At 35.3% G+C, this 16,736-nt stretch overlaps 2 protein-coding genes across 2 annotated transcripts in view; one reads left to right on the forward strand and one right to left on the reverse strand.

Moving 5' to 3' along the window:
- LOC123663710 (ubiquitin carboxyl-terminal hydrolase 32) overlaps positions 1–4,030 on the reverse strand; it is a 54,927-nt gene extending 50,897 nt beyond the window's left edge. The window contains exons 1-3 of the mRNA XM_045598376.1: positions 3,874–4,030; positions 3,570–3,804; positions 3,023–3,341 (exon numbers count right to left, since the gene is read on the reverse strand). Coding sequence (XP_045454332.1) covers positions 3,023–3,341; positions 3,570–3,804; positions 3,874–3,931 — 612 coding nt within the window. The 5' untranslated portion in view covers positions 3,932–4,030. The remainder of the gene's footprint in view (positions 1–3,022; positions 3,342–3,569; positions 3,805–3,873) is intronic.
- Positions 4,031–4,734: 704 nt separating this feature from the next.
- LOC123663174 (BRCA1-associated protein) lies at positions 4,735–13,771 on the forward strand. The gene is made up of 11 exons (XM_045597870.1): positions 4,735–4,995; positions 5,141–5,378; positions 5,679–5,843; positions 6,382–6,557; positions 6,832–6,999; positions 8,947–9,103; positions 9,216–9,307; positions 9,629–9,797; positions 11,001–11,150; positions 11,673–11,790; positions 12,521–13,771. The coding sequence occupies exons 1-11, from the start codon at positions 4,917–4,919 to the stop codon at positions 12,671–12,673; spliced, it is 1,665 nt and encodes a 554-aa protein (XP_045453826.1). The 5' UTR covers positions 4,735–4,916; the 3' UTR covers positions 12,674–13,771.
- The last annotated feature ends 2,965 nt before the right edge of the window (positions 13,772–16,736 follow it).

The following is a 16,736-nucleotide window of genomic DNA, read 5'->3' on the forward strand; positions in this document are numbered from 1 at the left end:
CACGATATCTCTGTAACAACGGGGTTTACACGAAAATAGTTGTCCGGGGGGGGTGAAAAGCCACACTCCCCCCCAACCCCATAAATTTCTCGCTGGGATTGTACACAATTACCAAACTATCCTCAAGAGAACGAAAGTTACCGAGCCCACGGAATAAGCAAGTTGAAATGGCAGTGCGCTGGTCAGGCCTATGTCCAGCAGTGGACTGCGATAGGCTTATGTGATATATATGTCACATGTTAGCGAGAATTTTTTTTTCAACAAATTTGAGTAAAAATAATAATAATGATAAAAAAATATACTATATATAAAATCTTATACTAATCGTAAATTTACGCTATTTTAAATTTATTTTACACTTTTAAGCTGTTTAGGTATATATTGTACTTGTAAATACTGTAGAGGACATAAAATCACCATGAAAAGTTCAAGGTCAACATTCCTTATTAATTATTTAAAAAACGTTCGAAATTATTTCATGATTTAAAGCAAGTCGAGCGTCCTTCAGCGAAGTCGTTATTAAAAACTCCAATCGTATGTTTCCTTAACAAATAAACTATTGTAACATTTCTCAGAAATATGGTCAGACGGTCAATAAACGTTATCGATTGGCGCACATACAAAGTTAGTACGATTATCGATTGGTTCGTGACTCCCAATCAATCACAATCAATTAACTGATTGACAAGGAATTGGTTCAATTATATTGACATATCGGTATTTGAAGAGGGTAGTTTATACACTAATGTTACTTAATCGAAATTTTTGTTATTGAATAAACGACGTGAGTTTCATATTGCGTTTACGAATGATTTTAAAATTTTATAAGCTCCTATCCATATTTTTAGGTCAGATAATTTTATGTATATAAATTGAATTTTTTAACTAAAACTATATACTTATCTTAATGTATTATAGAAAACAAAGTTTTCATCATCATCATCATCCCTATCGCAGTCAACCGCTGGACAAAGCCCTCCACAAATTCGCGCCGAAAATGGCGTGAACTCATGTGTTTTGCCCATAATCACCACGCTAGGCAGGCGGGTTGGTGACCGCAGAGCTGGCTTTGTCGCACCTTAAACGCTGCTGCCCGTCTTCGGCCTTTGTATTTCAAAGCCACCAGTTGGAGTATTATCCCACCATCGGTCGGCTTTATAAGTGCCAAGGTGGTAGTTAAACTTTGTTAACCCTTAGTCGCCTCTTACGACATCCACGGGGAGAGAGGGGAGAGAATATAGCCATATTATTTACTTACGACACATCACAATAAATACATAGTCGATTCCAATAACAAAATCTGTATCTGCAAATTCTATATTTTTATAACGAGTTTTATGAAAATGAATAGATATTTTAAGTATTTGAATTAAATTAATAATGATCAATAGTTGTAACTATTAATTAATGATACAATAATTTTTTTGTCTTCTGAGTGCATGATTACCAATTTTTATGAAATTTTGTGTGCATATCGGGTAGGTCTGAGAATTGGCCAACATCTTTATTTCATACCCCTAGGTTACAAGGAGGAGGGATTAAGGGGTTTAATGACATATATGGCAAAACAACATTTGTGGGGTCAGCTAGTTCAATATATTTATGAGATATTTCTACTTGCATATATTAATCGCAAAATACATTCGCATATATTAAGATGCAGTTTATTAATTGAGGTGAAACAGGTCTTCCTGGCCTATTTTACCTCACCCTGTCAAAGTCTATTTATATTAATATCATCATTTCACAAATAGTGTTATCCACAAGTGGTGAAACAAGCCTAAGTATTAAGAAAATTGTAACATTCTACTTTTGAATCAACTAACATCAAGTTAAAATTTAAAAGAAGAATTATAAAAATATATAAAATTACAAATTCCAATTTAAATTTAACTGACATAGTTTTAGACTAACTATGAATTGCTAAATAAGGTCATTCTTTACAAATAATACCTAACAGATGCAGTACATCACAATCTTTTCTACTAATTATAAATAAAAAATATAACATATTTTACATAACAGACACATAATAGGTAAGTGAAAACAAAATATATAATCACATCTTATTAAGATGAGACTTTTTTTACACAGACAATGTATTCACGAGGAAAATATCTTTCTGAGGTTATTGGTGTATAAATAAAGATAGTACATAATGATAAGAGTGCAAATATAATGAGTTAGATAATATATTGCATATTAACCTTCTAAATTTATTGTTACTCAACATTTTTTTTTAATTTATTTGTATTTTTTTAGATATAGCTGTACTCGCAATTTCATTTACGTGAATATATCTGGATACTCATTATTCTTTTAATGGTGTGATCCTGACCCCGTAATAATTACGGGATAAAAAGTATATCTTGCCATGTGATCTCCTTTATCTTATTTTAGCCATTCCAGAGACAGTTGAATGACTTATCGACATACATTTAATTTTTTTTTAATTTATAATGGCAATAAAAAATTTACTATGATGACTTGACAAAACACAGTAAATTTTTTGGTATAGAGAATCTAGTATTTTAATTTTATTTGTTTTTTATTATTTAAATGTTTTAAGCTATATTTTTTAAATTTATTTCACAATTTAAAACTTGTTTTTGCATGCACAAATTATTGTATTTGATAGAAAAATCTAGTCATTTCATATCTATTTGCGCGGTAGGTTTGAAATTACCAAACATTGAGTCGCAAATGTGGTTTTTTCAGCATCAGTCTCGATTTCGCGAGAATGCCAGGATAAAAAGTAACCTATTTTTTGCTTCATAAACTCCTCAATCTTACAGTGAAAGTACAAAAAAAAAGATTTCAGCTGTTCCGAAGATTGGCCCGGACAAACAGAAAGAAAGACAAACAGACTAAAATTTTATTTTCTGCATATATTTTATATTACCCAGTTTTTGGTTAGCTTTGACACATAATTTTTTCATTATTATAAGGAAGAGATTTCAAACAATAAAAAAATAACACTTTCTTAAGTAAAATAATAGCTTTAGTAACTACAATAACTTACCCTTTCCTCCAGATGAGTAACACCAGCTAGACTTTGATAAAATGTTGGTGTCTCCAAGTCTTGAACTACATGGCTCCTATCATACAGGAGCCACTTTGATAGCACTGTGGCGTCTTTGTGAATAAGTAGCCAGGAACGAAACTGATCAAATGTGACTTTTTCTCCACTGCCAAACAGGCTTGTGAGAATTTCCACTGTGCGATGTGCTTCTGTTACTGGAAGGGATGAGTTTTCCAAGTGCAGGGCTTTAGCAAAGTCCTTTTTGTAAATGTATGTGCCATTTTCACTTTGATTATTCACATATAGTGTCCAGAGGAACCTGTAGTTATCAAATTATAATTAAATTTTGATTGTTCATAAATATTAATTTAGCACATTGATGTCATTCAAATATGATTTAAGATCTTTCAAATTTATAGTTTGGATATATAACTGAAAATATACGAGTTACTAGTTTTAAATATTTTACTAAGTAAATAATATAATTGAATTCATATTTATTTATAAAATATTGATTGTGGACATTATTTCACAGAAATATTCTCACTTTATCTTTTCTTCGATGTTTCCTTTAGTTAGGACAACAACACCACAGAGCAAGTCCTTGAATGTAATACCGCGTTTGGTACCTCCACAAGCCTGGTACAACCACTCTGCAACTTCATACGGAACTCCATCGCACAACACTTCATGGACAAATGCTTCCAGGCTCAGGGTTGAGCCGTTTGCTCCCGCACATCTCTTAAATGCTTCACGTATACGCCTCAATTCATTATCAGACACTGCAAATCAAATAATACATTGATATTTTTCGCTACATACAACGCACTTTATTTTTTAACACTGTATACCTCGTTTAGCCGCATCTTCGTAAGATATAAAACTTGGTTTTGAATCTTTCGCACCCATAGTCACTTATTTGTAACGATCATAACATTTTTAGGCGTAATAAACACAAAGAAACAAAAAATTATTACAGCTGACAGCTCACGTCGTATGATCTGTAGCCATATTGAATATTTTTAATTTTTCCATTACATACCTTAAAAATACGTTCAGAATTCGGATAATTCATTCAATAAGAAAAAAAAAATTCTTAATAACAAAAGACCGAAAAAAATATCTTTTTTTCTTAAAAAAGTGCTTTATAAGTTTTCAACACATAAGAATTATCTTATCAATTAATCAAAGAGTATTAACTAATAAGAACCATTTAAAATTATATATAAGTCAGACAAAATATATACAGTAAAACGATTAGTTAGTCGATGAGATTATTATTACATTATGAAACAAAAATTGAATATGTGATCTTCAAATTTTAAAGTAAAATAACACATTCTTTATCTCAGTCCATTCCTGATTTATTGCTTCAATATACACCAAGTTGACTAAATCTTATGAGGATACATAAATATATAACTGCGTGTTTATAGTTTTTTCAATAATGTATTGCGATCTAAATATTAAAATTTATTAAACAAAAAGAAAGAAAATTTTTAATGAACGAATTTCTGGGACTAATTTTACTAATAAAAATAAAAGTCATCAAAACATGTGACGTAGTATCGAAAAAAATTGTCTGTGCATATTATACTGTAAAATTAAAAACATACCTATAACGTTGCACGGAAATCGGAAAGATCAACATACTTTTTAAACAAGATTATATTATTTAGTTCTATAACTTTGTTTGATAAAAAATAAAGTTGTTCGTGTGTAAATTAATTTAGTTTACTTTTATTCAAAATTCTTACTATCTATATTATAAATTATTTGTTTATATAAGACAAGTTGAAATAAGTTTAATCCTATGTCATTTCGTCAGATAAATAGAAAGCGCTATGTCTTGACAGATTGTTCTTTGTTGTGAAACACAGGATTGTTTTTTTAAATGTCTGTATCTTTGTGCGTTTTACGGATAGAAATAGACGAAGAACTAGCTGAAATGGGTGATAATTCAGCTGAAGTCGGTAAGTGAGTGATAATTTCTAAACAACATGAATAAAGAAATTTCAATAATATAAAGTACCTACGTTTTCCTCCTTTCTTACTAGTAACAATAATTAATTGAAAAAAATATGTATATAGAATAGTAACAACTTTACTCAATTTCAGAACATGCCAAAGAACAAAAGAAGAAAGACAGAGGTTCCCGTGATTCTAAGATCATAACAGTGGAAACTTATGCCAGTGTTTTAATGGGTCCTAATAGTGTTTCTGGTATACTACCTACTAGTTCTCGCAGATCGCCTCGTGAGGGCAGCACCTCTGAAGATGAGAATACTATTAGTTTCTTCTGTGGTAATCCCCTGGTAGAAGTTACTAAAGGTGTTCTACACTTGTATAAAGAAAAGTATGTATATTTACTTTGTACATTTTTATATATTACTCTACACTTATAATAATTGACGACGAGCTAGCACAGCGGTCATGGCACTGGCTTTAGGCTTTTGTGCTAGCAGTCTCTGTTCAGTCCCCGGACATGGCAAACATTTGTATTGACCATACGGATGTTTGCTCTGGTCTGGATGTTTGTGCTTATGTGTTGTATGTTACAAGACACCCAAAACATGAGGAAATTCTAATAAGGACCGTTGAGTGTGAGGTGTTTAATAATTTATTTATTTAATAATAAAAATAATTTTATTTTAAGTGAATTGAAAGAAGCTGAGGAAGCTAAAACACTGTGTCTCCTGTCAGTGCCTGGAGCTTTAGGTGCTGCTGATCTATTAGCATTTGCTGCAGCTTGTCAGGAAGATATTTCACATGTAAGGGTCTTAAGGGATGGCTCACCTGATCATTACATGGCTCTGCTTACGTTAGTATTTGAATAATTTTTTTTTTTTTTTTTATACTACTAGGTCAACAAACAAATGTATGGCTCACCTGATGGTAAGCGATTACCGTACCTTATAGACACCTGCAACACCAAGCATCGCAAGTACATTGAACTTACCACTAATTTCCAGGAGCTCTGGTCATCTTACTCACCACAGAAACACATTTTCCTTGAAATAAGTATTATTTAAGCTGTGATCTCCTGTAAGGTTGGGGTACTTCCCCATTTGGTCTACCATAGATTTTGAGTAGGATACATCCTTCTGTTCCCTATCTCAGTGAAAAGTTTCACCGAGATAGAGCTATGTGTATATAGAGGCCACTAAAAGTTGTTTTTGGCCAAATTATTGTTATTCTGTTATTTAATATCATTTCATATTTGCTCTAGCTTGATTAATAAATTAAAATAATTTTAATGAGATTAATTCAAAAGTTGGTTAATTCACCTGTTGTAGAATTTACAATGGCTGTAATAAAAGTAATGTAATGATAGTAAGGTTTCATCTTCATTTAAATAGGTTTAGAACATGTCAGTCAGCGAGAGAGTTCCACTCTGCATTTTCTGGAGTACCATACAGTAGCTTGGAGCCACAGGCTCTTTGCCATATGGCATGGGTGTCACGAGTAGAGTGGGCACGTCATGGAGCAGCTCCACCTTCCCACACAGAACTGCCTACCTGTCCAGTATGCTTAGGTATTATTTATTTGCTTTAAATTATATTTTGGCTAAAAAACTAGACAAAGTATCTACAATTTTATTCTAGTCTTTGCTGTTATGTTAATTTTGAAAATTAAAAGTGAATGTGAGCTAGATAAATTATCAAAAGAAATAGCAAAAAAAAATTGCCTTGAGATTGATTTTGATAAAAACTGGTTATTTGATTTTAAAAGTTAATAACATAAAATGCTTTACTAGCATTGATCTCTTTTTCAGATAATTAGCTTACACGGTATTGGCTATGTTTCAGAGCGCATGGATGAGAGCGTGGCGGGCGTGCTGAGCGTGCAGTGCGCGCACGCGTTCCACGCCGAGTGCCTCGTGCGCTGGCGCGACGCGCGCTGCCCCGTGTGCCGCTGCGCGCAGACGCCGGAGCCGCGCGAGCGCGCCGTCTGTGCGGAGTGCGAGAGTGAGAAAGGTACACAAGAAGGTGCCAAGTCCGACATAGACAAGTATAGTTCGCGTCATGTAAAAAGAACGCTGGCCTTGAAGCTGCGCAGAAACGATTTATCGGTCTATTTGGTGGTACGGGGCAGGGGACGGGAGTGTTTATCACGTGTTGCATGCTTGCCGGTGTGCTATTGGTTGGACAGTTTGACGTCGACTCAAAATACTATCGCGCACAAAAGTTTTAAATTACAAAATTCTCCATTTACTATTTATTTCACTAAAAAACAAATATCAATTTATCATTTTAAATACATAAAAACTATTGAGATACGAATATCGAGAGTACAGATAATTAATATTTTTGAATACGACATTTCAATAACTAAAAAATTTGTTATTGCTTTTGTTTAAAAAAAAAAAATGTGATTTTGTAAAGTGATAATTATTATACTTATTTAGTCCGAATTATTCGCACTTGTATTTCTAGTATTTTTTAATGTACCCACCAATAACCATTATACGAAGCCGCGAGTGAAAGCCTAATTAAAAAATAAAACAGTAGTACTTGTGCGCGTGTATACCTATGCGCAAACGCACCCCCTCCAGTTTCTTTCAGCGTTCTTTTTACATTACGCGAACTATAGTCCGGTAGAAATTTTTATTAGACTTGGTATACACTTTGAACCTCATAAGGGGCCGTCTATAAACTACGTTACGCGGAATTTTACCCCTCTCCTTCTTTATCACACCAAGTCATACCTTCAGCGACCCCTCTAACAACTATTGTCACAAAAAGTAGCCTACCCACCTACCCCTAATAATGACATTTTATTGTCATGATAAAAAAAAAGAAATCAAGTTATGGAAAAAAATAATTAAGTGCGAACGTCATAATTATTTCCTTAGACCCTTCCGCTACCATTTATCATAATTTATCACGTTAAGCAAAGCCTCACCTTCCCTTGTTTCCGAACGTATTTTATGAATTATCCCCTAAGTCCTAATAAAAGAAACGAAATTTTTGGTTTCCAGAAAAGAGACAAGATGTATATAAAATATGGTTTCAATCTTCAGTGGAGATGTTAACTATGAGATAATGACACACTCGTAGGATTGTGTAATTAGAAAAAGAGTTTTAATTAGAATTTAGTTTGTGTTTCTGTTTTAAAATAATGTGACAATATCTTGTTGAATAATTGTAGACATATTTCTGGTGAGTCACTTCTAGAAATTTTTTCGAAAGTATATTACTCATATGTAATTATGAAAATTTTGTTTTTATCATATCTTAGATGTCTGGAATTATATGATCTTTGAGCCTTATTATTCTTCGTTTCGTTATCTGCCTATGCCTATTCGAAAATATCAAATAACATACACAGGAACTAGTACAGAAAAGTCTACTAGTCACAAGTAAGATGGGCAGTGATCGAGTAACAAACTCAGAGTTTTCTAGTCAGTCTAAACTTTCTTTTTAATTATTCTTTGACGATTAGCAGGAACAATATAATAATGGAATTATAACAAATGGACACAACGATAAATAATTTCTTTTTAATCTACATATATACGCTTCAGCCTTTAATATCCCACTGCTGGGCATAGGCCTCTTTCCCCATGAAGGAGAAAGATCAGAGCTTAATGCACCACGCTGCTCCAATGCGGGTTGGCGGATATATTCCCTACTATGAGTAACGATCGCTATCAGTTGTACATGCTAATAACCGGGACTGACGGCTTAACGTGCTCTTTGAGGCACGGTGGAGAGACCGTGACGTTGGTAGACAGACAATAAAAAAAAATGCTTAGTATAATATAATAGGGTTGTTTCCGGTGACATGTAATCGCGATCGTTGAAAATCAAATAGGAAAATTTATCTGTAGTAGTCAGTGTTAAGTGTATAGATTATGCGACAGTTAGTAAGTGTTCATTGGTCAAAGACGGCAAAGTTTAGAGGATATGATAATAATACAGAAGGCGAGGAGGAGACCGAGGAAGAAAATAAGCACGTGACAGAAGGAAAGGCAGAGGGCGAGGTGGGCACGTGGCTCGAGGGCGCCGGGGCGGCCGAGGGACTGGACAGTGGCTCGCTGTGGATCTGTCTCATCTGTGGACACGTGGGCTGCGGCAGGTGCGGTAGATACTGTGTTTTATAGTTATGAAAGTCTTGAATGAGTGTTGGTTATAAACTTTAGATGATTTCATTTTATTTAGTATACTAAAATATAAAACTATATTTGCAGATATGAGAGGGGCCACGCTGCGAAACATTTTCTGGCCTCAAATCATACATATGCTTTACAATTAGGTTCCAACAGAGTGTGGGACTATGCAGGTATCTTTTAAAATAATACTTACAATATTTTATCTCCAATAGCAAGATTTTTATCGTCCTCACAAACCCTCCTCGGTCGTCCAGAAAATATATTTGTAAATGATGAAGAGAAAAGGCTTAGAGTGACAAGACAATACAAGGGAAAGATTTTTTTTTTAGAAAATCGAATTGTTACTCTGCAATAAAAATGAAACAATAATCCAATATTAATTTATTCATATCACCCATAGGATATCTTTGTGTATTTATGCTATTCCATAATTTAGTACTTCGTCATCAACGTCTTTAACTTCACTCTACATAATGCGACCGTTATCGCAGGCGATAACTTCGTGCACCGGCTGGTGCAGAACAAGGCGGACGGCAAGCTGGTGGCGGCGGAGGGCGCGCCGCACGACGACAAGCTGGACGCGGCGCAGCTGGAGTTCACCTACATCCTCACGCGCCAGCTCGACGGCCAGCGCGCCTACTACGAGGAGCGCATCGCCGAGTGCGTATGAGCTATGACTCAGATCTACGTTAAAAATGTTGATATGCAATATCAATTGTAGCGTTTGTAAAAATTTATGCATTGTTGTTTGTATTATATTTAGTCATATTACGTCTGATCCGAGTTGGTTGTTTTCAATATTATTTCTTGTTTCTATTTACCTTCCATACCTCTACTACCTGCTGCTGGACTCGTAACTCAATAACAGAAAATTTCAAGCTGACTGACTTGAGATCTTTCCTATTTAGCTATTGAGTCGGAGTTCCCCAGGGTTCTGTACTTGGACCAGTCCTCCACAATATATTTACTAAAACATATATGCTGAAATAGCCGTAGCAACCTTTCTTAGTTTTAACATAATGAAGTAAAAAAATACTTAGCCACCTATAAGGACCATTTAACAACTCACTTAAACCCATTATCCAGTATGTTCCTGCAGCCAAATCTATTTAAAAGACTCAAGAGAGCTGACGTTTTGCCTTATTATGGAGTATGGAGCAGTGGCCAACCAAATCCCCAACCTCTTATAACTCATGTGATTATAGTTTATATGACTGATTGCAGGTTCCAAAAGACAAAAAATGTTTCTATTTTGAATTAATGTGCAAAAGTGTGAATATTTCATTAAAGTAATAATTTCTTATACACAATCTTGAATAGGAATTCTACTAACTAAACATCAGAATGGTGCACGAGTAGTTTTTTATGTTTTTACAATACTTTGTTTTTTATGATATAGTATTATAACAACATAACAATGGTTCATCGTCCTCACGCTGACATGTTATTGTGTCTTTAGTGCAGGAAGGACTTGTTGACGAAATGATAATTGAATCGAGTTGAAAAAATAGCGCATTTATCTACTGACCACATATGGGTAGCTCAACAAAAATGACACACATGAAACGTGAGCTGTGCAGATCAACCCAAGAGTCACGACGTTGAGCCGGAGTTGTGAACCGGCTCATAAAACAGCTCAACATTTTATGCCTAGTTCTATAGATAATACATTAAAAGCCCGAGAGCCGCGACACGACTCGCGATGCTATGTTCTATATCTCTGTTAATGATACGTTGAACCGTTTGATCCGTTTAGATCGAATTGTAGCCTTGAGCCTTGAGCTGTTTATTTTGCTATCGAGCTGCAGCTCCAGTTCAAACAATATGTTAGCCGAATATTTGAACGTCGTCTTGCCCTCGCAGACTGGAGCGGCTGCGCGCGGCGGAGCGCGGCGCGGCGGAGGGGCGCGCGGCCGCGGCGGAGGAGGAGGCGGCGACGCTGCGCGCGCAGCTCGCCACGCTGCGCCGCGAGCACGCCGCGCTCGACCGTCGCCTGCAGCAGCTCACCTCCAAGTGAGTGCTCGCCAGTGTTGCAAATTTGATTGAAACGTTGATTTTGTGTTACCGTTTTCTTTTAGTGTTACCGTATTAAGAATATTATTTTACCTTTTTTTTTTAGAAAATTATTTTACATTAGTTGAAAATTCAAAAATTCGGTAGATAGCACTGCTAAATCGGTATATCGGTAGACAAGGGCCAAAATCGGTAGATCTACCGATAAATCGGTAGCTTTTGCAACGCTGGTGCTCGCTGAATGTACCCGTACCTATATCTAGCCGACCCCACAGACGTCCCCTGTGAACTCCGAAATGCGTGTAATTAAAGTATTCGTTGCCTTTTTTTGAAATTTTTAAAGTTCTTTGACAGTTTTTACAATTTTGTCATTCTATAAGAATTTTTACAAAGCATTAAAAATATCGGCTGTAATCGGTCCACCCGTTCTCCAGTTTAGCGATCGTCTTGCGATTAATTTTTATTTATATAGAAATTTAAAAATATTTATAGTGAAACTGATAAGATATTTGTTCGTGCCAGGGTGTCGACCCTGCAGGGCGCGCTGACGGAGGAGCGCGGGCTGGCGGCGGCGCTGGCGCAGTCGCACGCGCAGTGGCAGGAGCGCGCCGCGCAACGCGAGACCGCTTTCGCGGCTGAGGTGCTCGCGCACAGCCACGTGCATGTTGCATTGCACTCGCACTAACACAAGGATCATCCACCATGTCTCGACTTAGTATAACATTCACATAACTCACCGCTATAGAGCAGAGGTTCTTAAAAGGTGGTTTTGAGACCACTATTAATCACCGTAGAGTGAGTCTCTCTAGGTTCATTTGTTCTGTTTGATTACTTCATTGTTTTTTTTCTGTTATTATTGTATACAAAGACAAAATATCGTCAATTACCGACATACGCCTACGAAATTCTTTAGAATTGTATTAAATAACTAAGGACTTCAGATTTTACCAACTACTATTTTACAAATAGTTGGTTGTGGCAAAACAGACCATTTGGCAAATGTTCCTCATAACTTAACCAACTGCTATAGAGGACACACCACTACAGAATAAACACAAACTCATTCTCATTCTCACTACTGTATAGTAAACTCATACACCTTACTTACTTTATTAATCTGTTTGTTTAATATTTATATATTCTTGTTATTCTTTTTGTAAATGTACTTGACAAATATTTTTTACCTTAACAAATTACCTTCGATTGATTGGTTTCTTTGCTTCATTAACACTCTTTTTATACTACTAGGTGGACAAACGAGCGTACGCGTTTGTCGAGCTACTCCATATTTTGAGCAGGATATTTCCTGCTGTGCCTTTAGTAAAAAATACTGTTTATTGCACACTACTAAATGATAGTATTTTTACTAGGTTGCAGATCTTAAAGAGCAGCTGCGTGACGTGATGTTCTTCGTCGAGGCTCGGGGTCAGCTGGAGAAGACTGAAAGCGCGACTCAGGAGGAGATAGCTTCTGCGAGTGTAACAGTACAGCCTCCAGCCAAGCCTCGTCGACGGCGGCGATAGTTTTACCCCTTTTTTTTAATTTATAGAAAATCTAGCGTTATAAAAATTGTTTGTTAAATATTTAACACTGGTGTCAAGATCTAATCCCAAATTTAAATGATTTAAATGTCGTTAAATTCTTTATGGAAAATCCAATGGTCCAATTAAAAAGCCTCTTCCTTCTTTAATTTCGGTTCTCATTTATTTAATACTATTCTGTCTTTATTTGTCTTTTGAGGCAATCGAATGTAGTCGTCCGTACGCCGTAAGCTTTTGAAATTTATTGTTTTTTATAATGTGCATTGAATCGCCATTTTTGCCCTTCGTTGGCAAAAATAATATTTCAATGACTAATTCCTATTTAATTTGATATTATAAAATAATAGTAATCTGAAAAATTAGGAAGTGTAAGATCATAGTAGAATGTAAGTGATAATTGTAAATAGCTACATATTTCGCATTGTAAAAAAAATACAGAGAAAATTTTAGATACTGCTTACTACTTTTGTTAATATATTTGAAAAGAGACCATTTTTCTGAATAGTAGTTGTTAAACTTGGTTATTTTGTTCAACGAGCCTTTTTAAAAATATATAATGTGTTCGACTCTCAACTGTGTTCCTTCAAATGGGGAGTTCTGTATAGATCACGTTACACAAAAAAAAATTGTATTCCAATTTTAAAGATGATTTTGTTTAAATAGACGAGCTAGTTTGATAGACTCGTTCCGCACGATCCCTTTACCTTTACAATAAAAAAATTCTACAAGAAAAATAATTCGTTTCTATATGCTGTTCATTAATTGTATGCGGCAGTTAGTATTAAAATTTCACTTTCTCGACGTTTTTAGGGCTAAGAAAAATGTATTGGACTGTTATGCAGAAGTACGTCGCCAGAGTATATGAAGACATAATAAAATAGAAAAATGGGCCTGGATTTGTTTTTCACGTGGAACGTAATCTATTACACCTACAGAACCCCCCTATTTGAAGGAACGCAGTTAGGAGTCGAACATCCTTGCACATTTAGCAAAGCAGGTTTTTCTAGCAGTTCTGCTCTAGCTTACAAATTTCGACATTCTGTGATATAACTTAAAAATAAAATAAATAAGTAGGTGTCATTTTTGTTCTTTCATTTACTATTGTTCCTGGTAACTTGATTCAGTTTTTAAATGTCATGAAAATTTGGAACAAATTACATCAGTATCGTTTTTTTTTTCTTCTTTTTTTTTAAATGTCACTAGGTCGGCAAACGAGCGTACGGCTCACCTGATGGTAAGCGATCACCGTAGCTTATAGACACCTGCAACACCAGAAGCATCGCAAGCGCGTTGCCGACCCAATCCTTAATCCCCCCAGGAGCTCTGGTCACCTTACTCACCAACAGGAACACAATACTGCTTGAAAACAGTATTATTTTGCTGTGATCTTCTGTAAGGTCGAGGTACTACCCCAGTCGGGCTGCTCCATATTTTGAGCAGGAAATTCCTGCTGTGCCCTACCTCAGTTAGATATTAGAAATGATATGTGCGTTCTTTTAAATTAAAATTACATGTTTTTCGGTGTCAGGCAATAACCCTTATGATATAAATGTATCTTTGTTTTAAATTTAAAATGTACTATTTATTTCATACCAATAATTTAACAAAACCTGATCAAGGTGTTATAAATAGAATGATGAGTGAATTTTATAATTCCTGTAATAAATAAATATAAGTGAATAACTTCTACTACTACTTACTTAACATTAATTAATTAATGAATAGTTGTTTAAAAGCGAAACTAAAATCGTAATGTAAACTTTTTTGTGAAGATATCGTAGGCGCCGCCTTGGGGAAGGATATCTATCGTGATAATAAAACTCCTTTGTTTTATTATCACGATGTTTTTTTGAGGTACCCGTTCCAATTTACCCCGGTTTAAGTATGAATGGGCACAGCCTATATTTTATTAAAAATATTTTTATACAAGAATATATTTTATAATTTTTGTCATAATAGTAAAATAAAGCATGCGGAAAAAATATTCTGTTATTGCATATAATTTCAACGATAATGTTGAAAATTTTTCGTGTGAACTTCGAAATCATGCATATTATTAAATTACGATGAATAAAATAATAGCCTTTGATAATAGCCTAATAAAGTAATTGTGGTAAAAAAAAAAACGAGTAACAATAATCGATTCACATGCGGGCAGTGGAAGGCAGCGGCGGTGGTGCTAGAGCCGGCGGGCAACGCACACGCAGGCCCGTTCTCGAAACCAGCGGGTAGGTAGTGTGGCCTTTGCGCGTGGCGCTATAGTGGCGTAGCAGTGATACCAAACGATATACGATCACTACAACTACATACGATCTTTGATCGTACCCTAGGATCGTGGATCGTACGCGATTTGTACGATAATTCTGCCTGTCCTATCGAAATACTGAAACGTAACGATTTCTCTACAAATTACGAATTTAAAACTTTTCTGTTGGACGACTGATTTGAAGCAACGACGACCTTTTTTTTGGCCGACTGATATTCGAACGGTTGTTCAATGTAATTTACTAAAAAATTAAATTTGAATTGTTTTTGTTGGGTGTACGATAATTGACGGCTGACGGCACTATGTCGATCACATGGGCAATAATTGTGTTAGCTGGCAAACGAAAAAAAACCGACTTCAATTACATTGACACACATACAACGTAGGTAGATGACAAAATAGTCAATTAAATACGCATTATCAAAGATTACTCCAAATGCTGTAATCAGATCTCGATGAAATTTAAATGTGACCACATGATAAACACCGGCTTTCGATTAAATTAAAAATCATCAAAATCGGTAAACCCGTAAAAAGTTATGAGGATTTTCGAGGGTTTTCCTTGATTTCCCTGGGATCCCATCAACAGATTCTGGTTTCCTCATCATGGTACTACACAGGGCATATCTTCTTTCCAACAAAAAAAGAATTACCAAAATCGGTTCATAAAAGACGAAGTTATCCCCGAACATACATAAAAAATATATATACGGTCGAATTGAGTAACCTCCTCCTTTTTTCAAATCGGTTAAAAATATCTTGTTTTCTTGGTTGTGTCGTCGGATTCACAGATGCGCCATAATTGTCATTTTTATAGCTCACGTACGAGAGGTTATAGAGTTAGTACAAAATAAACATTGACTGTTAATATTTTTGTTCGGTATTTATTGGTTTTCATTTAAACTTAAGTGAGATACTACTGAACTTAAACTTAAGTGAGATATAACTACTACGGAACTAGCTAGGTTTTTTTTACTCACACACAGCCATTTATTTTATGTTAAAATCGTGTAAAGTCATAACATAAATGTGTTATAATTTTTTACCATATAACTGGACTTTCTGTAGATATGAAATGTAAAGAAGAACGGGTAAATGAATGTTATTTTAAAAGGTATAGTGGTAGGTATTTTTGGTGCTGTATAGCGTTCACGCAGACGACGTCGTGGGCAGCAGCTAGTAAATAATATAAAAAATACTATTATAATAAGCTGTGTGGCTACGGCAGTAAAGAATATAGCCACCCACTCTCTTTTCTTGGGTGTCGTAGGAGGCGACTAAAGGATAACAAAGTTTAACTACCACCTTGGAACTTATAAAGCCGACCGATGGCGGGATAACCATCCAACTGCTGGCTTTGAAATACAAAGGTCGAAGACGGGCTGTAGGGTCTTCGGTGTGACAAAGCCAGCCCTGCGGTCACCAACCCGCCTGCCTAGCGTGGTGACTATGGGCTATTGCCCATAGTCACCAAAAGCTTAGAATGAATTTATGGCTAAAGAACAAATTCTTCTCCTTAGTTTCACTATCCTTTATTTTCATTTCTTAGTTCATTCATCTCACCCGATTATACTTTTCGTAACGTTCTCATCACGCATTCACCAGCTTACTCCCTAAGTCAAACGAGCGTAAATTACTTTAATAATCTTATGCCGAGCCAAGACTAGAAAATATTACCCGTTACAAGGCATATTACACACGACAATGTCCAAGACATACAATACCCCATTTCTTTAGGCCATATTTTCATCATCATAAATAATCGATTAATGAAAAATG

Source organism: Melitaea cinxia, chromosome 20, assembly GCF_905220565.1.
Source record: "Melitaea cinxia chromosome 20, ilMelCinx1.1, whole genome shotgun sequence".
NCBI classification, from domain to species: domain Eukaryota; kingdom Metazoa; phylum Arthropoda; class Insecta; order Lepidoptera; family Nymphalidae; genus Melitaea; species Melitaea cinxia.